At 40.8% G+C, this 10,886-nt stretch overlaps 1 protein-coding gene across 1 annotated transcript in view; it reads left to right on the forward strand.

Annotated features, from left to right (window-relative positions):
- The window catches only part of ENPP1 (ectonucleotide pyrophosphatase/phosphodiesterase 1), a 62,324-nt gene that overhangs the window by 29,892 nt on the left and 21,546 nt on the right, over positions 1-10,886 (forward strand). The window contains exons 10-15 of the mRNA XM_015421254.1: positions 2,218-2,283; positions 3,660-3,732; positions 4,192-4,300; positions 7,794-7,925; positions 9,571-9,602; positions 10,563-10,690. Of these exons, the coding sequence (XP_015276740.1) occupies positions 2,218-2,283; positions 3,660-3,732; positions 4,192-4,300; positions 7,794-7,925; positions 9,571-9,602; positions 10,563-10,690 (540 nt within the window). The remainder of the gene's footprint in view (positions 1-2,217; positions 2,284-3,659; positions 3,733-4,191; positions 4,301-7,793; positions 7,926-9,570; positions 9,603-10,562; positions 10,691-10,886) is intronic.

The following is a 10,886-nucleotide window of genomic DNA, read 5'->3' on the forward strand; positions in this document are numbered from 1 at the left end:
GAAAGAGAGCGCAAGAGGAGAGAACAAAGGGAGGGAACGAGAAGAGAAGAAGGAGGGAAAGAAAGAGAGAGAAGGGAAGAAGGAGAGAAAGAAGGAAAGAGGGAAAGAAAGAGAGAAGGAAAGAAGGGAAAGAAAGAGAGAAGGAAAGAGGGAAATAGAAGGAAAGAAGGAGAAAAAGAGAGAAAAGAGCAAAAGGAAGGAAAGAAGAAAAGAAGAGAGAAACAAAATGAAAGGAGAGAAGAAATGGAGGGAAAAAGAGGGCAAAGAGATGGGGAGAGGAAGGAAGGCTCTCCCACCCCCCATCAAGCCCCCACCATCCCCACTCACATGGATCCCTCACTACGATCAAGGCCTTCCCCAGGCCGCAGCGCTCTGGTGCGGGCCCCGGGACTCCAGCGATGTGCCTCCTCCAAGCCACAGCGCTCCAGCGCGGGCCCCGGTATTCCAGCAACGGGCCTCCTCAGGCCTTCCCTGGGCCGCAGTGCTCCAGCGTGGGCCCCGGCAAACTGGCAACAGGCCTCCTCAGGCCTCCCTCGGGCTGCAGTGCTCCAGCGCAGGTCCTGGGAGGCCAGAGACGGGCCTTGTCAGGCCTCTTCAGGCCTCCCCCGGGCCGCAGCGCACTAGCGCAGGCCCGGGGAGGCCGGCGACGGGCCTCTTCAGGCCTCCCCCAGGCCGCAATGCTTTGGCGCGTGGAGCTGGGGGCAGGACTTGCCACCACTGCCATTTGTGCCAGCTCCTGGGCTGCCGGAGTGGTGCTCCGGCGTGCTCTGGCCCCGTATGACCCCTGGTTGTATCTCTGTATTGGATTGCACTACCAGTCCAGTTAATTTCAGTGGGACTCTATTAAATGGTCTCCACAACTTCAATCCAATCACAAAGCTTAGCACATCATATCTACCTGCCAACCTTTTGGAAACACCCACACAATGGCCGTGCCCACACTGGTGGCTTGGCGCAATATGGTGCCGCCTCTAATTGAACTGGTTTAAGGTGTTGTGGGGCATATCAACCACGCAGCACACCCTGCTGTGGGTTACCCACAGAGACATCCCATGGTAAAGCATCCACATTATTGCAGTGCTTCAGCCATGGACCACCCTTCCAAAAGAATTCCAAAAGTCATGTGCACGCATAGAAGTACATGCGCATATAGGCATTTTTTTAAAAAAGGCACCTCCCTAGCAGTAGAATGGATCTCCAGGTTCAGACTGCCAGATCTGTTCTGTGTGTGCTTCCCCATGTTCAGACATCCGGCCATGCACAATGAATGCGCGGGGAAACAAAAACACAATTTTGGAGGTGGTGGCTTTTTAACCCGGCTCCAAGTCATCCTCTGACAGGGTGAGTATGCCCGGGGAACGCCTGACAGATGTGGCTGTGTGACCGGGCCCATTTAATCAGTTTGTGAAATGTGCCTATATCCGGCCAAAATACCAGTGTGAACGGAACCAACATTTGTTGTAGTTTCATGATTTTTAAAGTAGCGTTTTTGAAGCAGTTGACCTTTCCTATTGTAAGCTTGCATTTGCCAATCCCCAGAGCTTAGATATTGGATTTAAATTAACTATAAACCTGAGATATCAAGTTACAGTACAGAGTTGTATACCTAATGTATCCATTTTAGGTATGCCATTTTAAAATGCTTTTGTTAGTGGAATTTCCCAGCAAATGGGTCCTGACCGTTCAAGGAAAACAAAAGAATTCTTCCAGTCCAAAGCAGAGTTACACACTTCTAAGTACTTTGACTTCATTGGTCATAGAAGGCTATAATTCTTCTTAGGATTGCTCTGTTAATTTCCAGGGACTTTAAAAAACAAACAAAATTTTCTCATAAAGGTACCCAGAACAAAAACAGAACAGGAGGAAAACGTTAAAAAGCCAGCATTAAAAGTCTTTCTGCTTTCTTCAAACAACACTTGTTTTTTCCCGTTCCTTGTCTCTGGTCCATACAATGTTCTTCTTCCTCTTCTGCAACTCAGGATTGTTTCTCAGTGCCTGAAAATTCCTGCAAACTATTAATTATCCGTGTATCAAGTGAACCACACAGCCAACAAAGGAGGAAGAACATTACTACAAACATGTAGACTACAAACCGTTCTCAAGATACAACAAAAACTTCATCTAATAATAAGCAGTTTTTAAATATGCAGATAAATTAGGTTAAGTAATACATATCACAGTTTTTGGTTAAGTTGCTTGTTTTGCTTTTTGCTTTAGCTCAATACCATTTGAAGAAAGAGTAACAACTTTTCTTAGTTGGCTACAGTTACCAGAAGATAAAAGGTACATGTTTAGAATCTTAGAAAAACAACAACCATGCATTTCTTAATATTTGTATTCAACACAATACACAACCAAGTAAAGCCTATTTTTCAAGCTTTATCTCTTGTGAGACACTTAATCAATTAATAGCTCTCTAACTTTTGTTAATTTGTCATAGCATATTAATTCATTATTAGTCAATAGCTCTCTAAGTATAACTTTTGTTAATTTGTCTGTTGCATATTAACAACTAACCAATTTAGTGGCTGCATTCAGATGGTCTGAACTGCAGTGTTGTGACACATAAATGGTGGGCGCTAAACAGGCACAGTTTGTACTTGGCTTATTAACTCTGGTTGGTACTAATCTCTGATCATTCTGAGGTCTGAATTCAGAATCTTGGTTCATTAAGCAGTTCTGCCCTTCTCAGCTTTCTGGATAGAGATGGCTGCATAGAACAGGGGTGGCCAAACTTGCTCAACGTAAGAGCCACATAGAATAAACGTCAGATGTCTGAGAGCTGCAAGACATGAACAGATATTACAAACATGTTTTTAATTTAAAAATATGCACATTTGCTTTTTACTAGCATTAAATGAGACTGCCAAAAAAAAGCAAAAGGGGTAAAAACAGATATTGATAATGATATTTATTTGTCCGATATTTATTTGTTTGCTAATGATATTTATTTGTCAGAGAGAGAGAGAGAGAGAGAGAGAGAGAGAGAGAGAGAGAGAGAGAGAGGTGGAAAGAAAGAAGGAAAGTGGTGGAAACATGTGTGAAAGAGCCGCGTGTGGCTCTCGAGTCACAGTTTGGCCACCCCTGGCATAGAACAACAGAAAAATCTTGTGCTCTTTGTGCTGCATAAACATTTCTTAGAAAACAGCCTCTGTTTCTCTCCTTGTCCCCATTTTCTGGTGATAACTAAACAAGAGGACTACATTTCTAGAAAAGTCACAGTTTGTCATGATGTCAGAATGCAGCCATTGTGGCATGGAAGATGAAGGTGGTGCATTCGATGATAAGATGGGATCTTGCCCATGACACGTTATGTCTTAGTGCAAAAGAAAGTTATCCAAAGTTATTGATTTCAGTGGGAATGATGTTAAACACAAGCTTTATTTTCCAAGTGAAATCAGTTAGTCATGAAAGTGTTTGATTTTGATGGAGTTGTACAGTGAGGCTGTGATCTTATACACACACTTACTTGGGAGTAAGGCCCATTGAACCCAGTTTGACTATACAGAGATATGGCTGGGATGTAAGTCCTTGGGTGCCTCATATCTTTTTGTTGTTATTATTGCTCAGATGTTTCTAACAAATGCTGTCTATATAAATTCCATAACTTCTCACAGTTTATATGTAAAATATTAAAATTTTGGTACTGTTTGATATAGACCACACTTTTACACTCTGTATTTAGAAGAACCAGATCATTCAGGCCACAGATATGGACCAATCAGCAGTGAAGTAAGTAAATGGATTTTTTTTTTGCTTTTAAATAAGTTCTGTAGTGAGTCAGTGATAATGCTTTATATCACAGTTTTTAACACTAATATATATATTTAAATTGGTATATTAAATATAAAATGAACATGAATTAATCTCCATGATTTACTATTAAAAATGGGAGATTTTTATTCAACCATATTCCTGAGGCTTTGCATAATTCTGTGGGTATCCTTTAATTTTTGTAAGCCTTTTTTTAACATCTCAGATACATGCCACTGATCACTAAGTTCTTTTAACTAGATATGCCATCAGTAGAGTGATTTTCTATCGTTGTTACAAAAAATAATACAATTCTAGTCCAGGATATTTCCTATGAATAACTTGTTGCTCTCGAACACTTTCAGAACCATAGATTTTAAATATGGCTTGCAAGTTAAGTTAATGTCTGTCTTGCCTGTCTTTATTTTTGTCTTGCAGGTCATTCTTGCATTACAGCGAGTGGATAAAGTGGTTGGGATGCTGATGGATGGTCTTAAACAAATGAACCTGCACAACTGCATTAACATTCTTCTTCTCTCTGATCATGGTAAGTTTATTTAAGCTATATAGCATTCAGGTCAGACTAACATTCTGAGGTCATTTTATTTTTAAAGTAAGAATATTTTCTAGCAATAGGAGAAAAGCTTTTAACATGAGATAAAATTTATTATGTCCTCAGTTCTATCACTGGTGCTTTCTTAGAGCCAGTTTGTTGTAGTGGTTAAGAGTGGTGGACTCTGATCTGGAGAACCCAGTTTGATTCCCCACTCCTCCACATGAAGCCAGCTGGGTGACCTTGAGCCAGTCACAGTTCTCTCTGAACTCTCTCAGCCCCACCTGCCTCACAGAGTGTCTATTGTGGGGAAAGGAAGGGAAGGCGATTGTTAGCTGCTCTGAGACTCCTTCAAGTAGTGAAAAGCAGGGTATAAAAACCAACTACTCCTCCCCCTCCTTCTCTTCCTCTTCTTCTAAGTAATGGTTAGAGTGTCAGATTAGAACTGGGGAGACCCAAGTTCCTGCTCAGCTGTGAAGCTTGCTGAATGACCACAAGTAGTGAAAGCTGCCAACCTCCAGGAGGTGGCTGGAGATCTGGGAATACAGCTGATCTCCAGGTGGCAGAGATCAATTCACCTGGAGAAAACGGCCATTTTGGAAGGTGGATTCTATGATATCATACCCCTCTGAAGTCCCAAACCCCACCCTCCACAGTCTCCACCCCCCAAATCTCCAGGTGGCAATCCTAAGGGCCAGTCAGTCTGTTTCAGTCTTAACCTATCATAGCCCTCAGTATCAAACTGGAGAGACACCTGAACAGAACAATTTTAGTTAGTCTTCAGAGTACCCCAGAGACAGAGAGAAGCACAAACATATCTGGTGCTGAGCTAGAAAAAGATCTGCTCCCAAATCTCATAGATCTTACTGTAGAGCGGGAAGATAGACACTTCGCCCCAATACTTTGAGCCTTATGAGAGTAAAAAAGAGTTTTACACATGCACATTTTATGCTGCTTTTTGATAACAGTAATCTTTTAAGTAGTGCATATTTAAAAAGTTTTTCTGTTGGAAATATAAATAGATCATCTCCTGTAAACACATGTATTGAAAAGCCATGTAATTTTTAACCTTTACATTATAAACTTAATACAAAACAGAATAATATCAAATAAATATTTGGATCATAGTGCACATTCATGAAGTGAATAAAAAAAACACCATATTTATCTTTACGTATCTCATATTGTCTCTCAGCTGTTCCAATTCAATTAGTTTAGCCATACTCTAAGACTCAGCCATTCAGAAACAGAAGGTAAGCAGGCCTGATGCCAACTCTAAAGCATTAATAGTCTGAAAACTGTTTATATATTTTTATCACTGATCATGCAAGGTGCAGGTGTCCCACTTAGTTACATATGTGTGCAGCTTCACTTGTAGTGCAACCCTAAGTAAAGTTATATTTTCTACGAAATGACCCCTGAGTTTAGCCATACTCTAAGACTTAGCCATTCAGAAAAAGAAGGTAAGCACGCCTGATGCCAACTCTAAAGCATTAATAGTCTGAAAACTGTTTATATATTTTTATCACTGATCATGCAAGGTGCAGGTGTCCCACTTAGTTACATATGTGTGCAGGTTCACTTGCAGTGCAACCCTAAGTAAAGTTATACCCTTCTAAGGTCCCGGTCACACGAGCGGGATGATCCGCTGCCAAAGGGAGGCAAATTAGAGCCGGAGCAAAAAGAACCACGGGAGCGTGATCCGACGTGCCCCTGCGTCTCCGTGCTCCGGCAGCCAATCACACGTGTGATCGGCTGCCGGAGCACAGAGCCGCGGGGGCATGTCAGATCGCACACCTGCGGTTGTGCAGTAGCATGGTTGTGCTCATGCATGGGACGGGGAACGGCGCTGGCTGCGACGGGCTACCAGCACTTCCCCGACCAGACGCCTGGAATTGCCGCGCATCATCCGAAAGGTAGTGCTCTGTTGCTAGTACCTTTTAAATGCACGTTTTCGGGCTGACTTTTAAATGCGCGTTTTCGGGCTGAAGGGACAGATCGGGGATGGGTGCGTGACGCTTCCCAGATGTTGCGGTGTGATCGCGCCCGCTTTATGTGCTCCTGATCCATCCCTCTTGGGGGGGAAATCCTCCCGTGTGACCCGGGGCCTAAGTCTTCTTAGGCTTAGAAAGGGGTAACTCTGTTTAGGATTACATGTATGCATCATTTACAGCACAATCCTAAGGACACTTTCCTGGGAGTAAGCCCTGTTGAATAGACTGTAGTAGAATTCAGAGTAAGCCCATCTAGGATTGCTCTCTTAAGCACTGAGAAGCTAGCAAGGTGTGACAACATTTTTATGTTGTAAATAAGCTGTACAAGATCTCAGTTCAGACTGTGAGCCCATATCCTTTTTTCCTGACCTGAAATAGCCCTGTGGAGCTACTGTTTGCCTGGCTGGAGCAAACATACAGGCAACATACAAAGTACTTGCATGTTTGCCCCAATGAGGCAAACTGGATGACCCTTTCAGGTTGAAAAAAATGGTGCCAGGGGAAAGGGTTAATCTCCTCTCCCCACACCACAGCCCCAATCCTCTGTGCAGCTTGTCTTTTTTTTTAAGTACCCATAAGGTACACTTTTATTATTTTTCATATTATACACCAACAAACAAACATACTACATAACAAACATCTACTTACACACATAAAACATACAAAGAGATCAGTATATTTTCTTATCTCTATTACCATATTTAAAGAATTTCTATAAATTTGCTTAAGTTTCTGTATACTCTTATCTTTTTATTACCATAGTTTCTATTTAACTTAAAAAGATTAATAATACCAAAAATTTCATTACTTTAAGCTATGCATTTATATTGTATCAATCATACAGTTTTTTCCATGTCTTTTGAAATGCTGGGTCTGTTGTGCCTCTCATCAACGATGACAATTTGTCATTTTCAGCCGTCTCCAACAGTTTATTCACATATTCTTGCATCATTAAGCAGTAAACAGATTCCATCTCGTGCTCTCATTATGTATAAGTATTTCAGTTCCCAATTTCCAGGCAGGAGAATCCTACAATTTTGCTTAACTGTTTCATCTAAGAACAAGTCCTCTACCAAAATTTTATAGATTTTCTTTAGCAGTTTATCATCCGAAAATACAAGAGTTTTTTCTAATTCAGTTAGTTTGTCGTTAAACCCAGTCTTTTTATCTTTATTATAGATTTTCAGAGTAAAAATGCTAACATGGAACTCCCAAAGACATTTCTAGCTAGGCCCCTACTTGGTCATGATTCCTGTTAAAATAATTGTGACTAACTTGCATGTAAATGAGTTCAGAAGCAAAGTGGAAAGAACCCCCCCTCCTAAAAATCAGTTTACCAAATTTGTTCAATTGTCCATTCACATCCTTCTATGTTTGTTTCTTACTGCTAATTAAATAAGGTTAGCTACATTTTTTCATTGTTTGAGAGGTAGCTACCTATCCATTTATTAACTGGCTGATTCTTTAAAATCATGTTTATCTTTTCTTTAAAGGGATGGAGGAAGCTAGCTGCAGTAAAGCAGCATACCTGAACACATACTTGGATTATGTTGGGGATTTGACTGTAGTACCTGGCCCTGCAGCTCGCTTAAGACCAAGCAATGTTCCAGATGAGTATTTCTCTTGTATGTAATGGTTAGTCTAATATGCTCAAATTCAATGTATTCTTTGAAAGTACATGTAGTTACAACCAAGGTCAATAGTAAAACATCCATGATGAGCTTCCCTTGCCCTTCAATCCTGGGAATGGCCTACCTTTGCTTCCTGATTTTTGGAGAGAAAAATAGGATTGAGAGAGAAATTGAATGCATAAATAAATGATTGCTTTCATCATCTGCATCCAGAATGATTTAAAATTGATTTAACATCATCTTATAAAGTATGCTCTGAGACATGACATCTAAGGGTGAAAAATTAAGATGTTATGACTTCTTGGCCTTTTGGCTCAGATTAAGTGTAGATGTTGATGTTTTGCTAATGATCGCACATGACTTGGATCCTTCTGATAATTTTAGTAGTTTTGAGTAGTTGTCATTGTGTCTAATAGCCCCAAAGAAGGGTTGGCAGGCAACTGGTGGGAGGGTTGTGGATGGGGATATTGGGGGGGGGACCCTGAGATGCTGGGTGTGGTATCCTGTCACTTCTGGTAAAAAAAAAGAAGAAGTAAAAAATCAAAACAAAACAGAAGTAACATAGGTAGCTCTGGAAATTGGCAGAAACTCTGTGGCAAAACCATATTGTTTACAGCAATACCTAGAATTACCCTGTTTTTCTACTGGAAGTGATGTGACACCACAGCTGGCACCACTTTTTTTAATCCCTCCCCCCACTACTCAGATTAGTGGCAGCAGGCAACAGGAGTGACTTCTGGCAGCCCTGCCCAGAAGTAAGCTCAATTGTATTTGGAAAGTGAAACATGAGTGATTGTGGCTTCTAAGCTTTTAGTATAGGTTTTGATATTAGGAAGAATTTGCCTTAATTGTTGGCATGTAGTTTAAACCAGTAATGTTGTTTTCATTCTGAAGTAATGCTTTCTTTAACTTAATATATTAGACAATTAATATATTGCGTATTAGAAAATGGTTCACTTCTATTAGAAAAAGTGAAGCAAATGGACTGGGGAGGGCCAGTCAGCTGTGAAATAGAACAACAACAATCCTTACATGGGCAGGGAAGGCAGGAATACTCTCAATGGTATTGTGGTCCACACAGGTGAATGGCTGCTGTTAATTTCTATGAAAAAAATACAAAGCAGGTGCAACTTTTTAATAATTATGCTGCATAAATATGTGAACAGTGCCTTGGTCACGCAAATAACACCATATCAGTGGGAATTTCAATTGTTTCTGAGCCTTTCATGATTACTTCATTGGCATGTTGTTTGTATTTATTTAAAAACTTCAATTGTTTGAATCATTTACTGGCCACTTTCTAATGGCTTGCAGTCCAAGAAGAAGGCTGAGGGAATTTTTCAACCAAGCCAGTTTAGTGCCACTCTATAGTGCTACTGTCTACTCCCACCTGAATACCTCCATGCTATGTTATGCTTTGCTGAGTCCACATGTTTTGGGCAAGAGCAATATAAACATTTTCAAAAATAAGTATTATGTGATAGAATTACTTATGATGTTGCTGTGGGGTGGTGAAAAGGATGTTAATTTGAGAAGAAATATTATTCAGTATTTAAATTGCCATTCCTCATTAGGAAGTCTTTTATTTTCATTTTCTTTTAACCTTTAGGTAATTAATGATTTCATCTAACTCTTCCAGTTGATTATGAAGGAGTTGTCAGAAGCCTAACAGTAAGTATTGTTTTTTCATATATGACTCCTGATGACTTTTTCTTACATTTAGAGCTGCAATTTAATCATTTGATTTAAAAGATTCTGTTTGTGAACTGGGCAGCAGATTTTTTTTCTTAAACTGGGAGTTATGTCCAATGTAATTACTTACAAAATCAGGGGTATTGGACATATTCTTAGAAGAGGCATTTTCCCTTCTCTCACACATGGGAATGCCTCTTCTGAGATTGCCGCTTGCTCTTTCACATGTGTGCATCATCTATCCAAATAAAGGGATTAATGCCTTTTTTGGTGGAGCTGTCTGCTAGCACCTTAGATTAGATCAACAAAACCCTCAATGTTCTCTATTACCTTCTTTTTGACAGCTGTAGTTACTTTATTTCCCCCCATGGTGTGATACCATTGGTCTGGAGAATGCGTTGTTCCCACTTTAATGACATTGTGTTTCCCAGCTGGTTGAGAAATCTTGATGCTACCACGCCTACCCATGTGACTGTGGTGTTCAAACACATTTCCTAGAGCCATGCCACTGCATCACAGGAAGGAAGCTCTCAGGGTGTTGTTTGTATATATGTACACACATATACATGCAGAGTTGAGAAGGAGCAGCTTCCGCCAGAGAGGCTCGTGTGTGGTGAGCCAGCAGGGTATAATGGTTAGGCTAGGAGCTGGGAGGCCCAGCTTCAAAGCCCCACTCTTGGCCCCAGTCACACACTCTCAGCCTACCCCACTTCACAGGGCTGTTGCAAAGAAAGAATGGAGGAAAGGAGAAGGATGTAAGCTGCTCTGAGTCCCCACTGAGAAAGGCAGGGTATAAATGAAGTGCAATAGTAAATAAATAAAGTTTTCGAAAGAAGCATTTGAACAGGCTTGATGTACTTGAGAATTTATAGATGGGAACACTTATGATGCAAAAGTGTAATATTAGAAACAACATGAATATTAATGTCAACATTTCAGTGCTTAGCCCCAGATCAGCATTTCAAAGCATACATGAAACACCTACTCCCCAAGCGACTTCACTATGCCAAGAGTGACCGCATTGAACCAGTGAACTTTTATATGGATGAGCAGTGGCAACTTGCTCGGTAAGTTACTAGTTTTTCTTAAGTAGCTATAAAAGTTTAGCTTTTTGTGGATCCCTTGCAATGTACCTATACATGGATACAGTGCTTCCTTGCTGAACTAGAGATAAAAGGTATGGTCCCATTTAAGTAGGGATAAAAGACATACGGTCAGCTTCTCTTCTACAGTGATTTCAATCTCTCCCCCTCTCCCCCTTCC

The sequence above is a fragment of the Gekko japonicus genome, unplaced genomic scaffold (genome assembly GCF_001447785.1).
Source record: "Gekko japonicus isolate JY-2015 unplaced genomic scaffold, Gekko_japonicus_V1.1 scaffold407, whole genome shotgun sequence".
Classification (NCBI taxonomy): Eukaryota; Metazoa; Chordata; class Lepidosauria; order Squamata; family Gekkonidae; genus Gekko; species Gekko japonicus.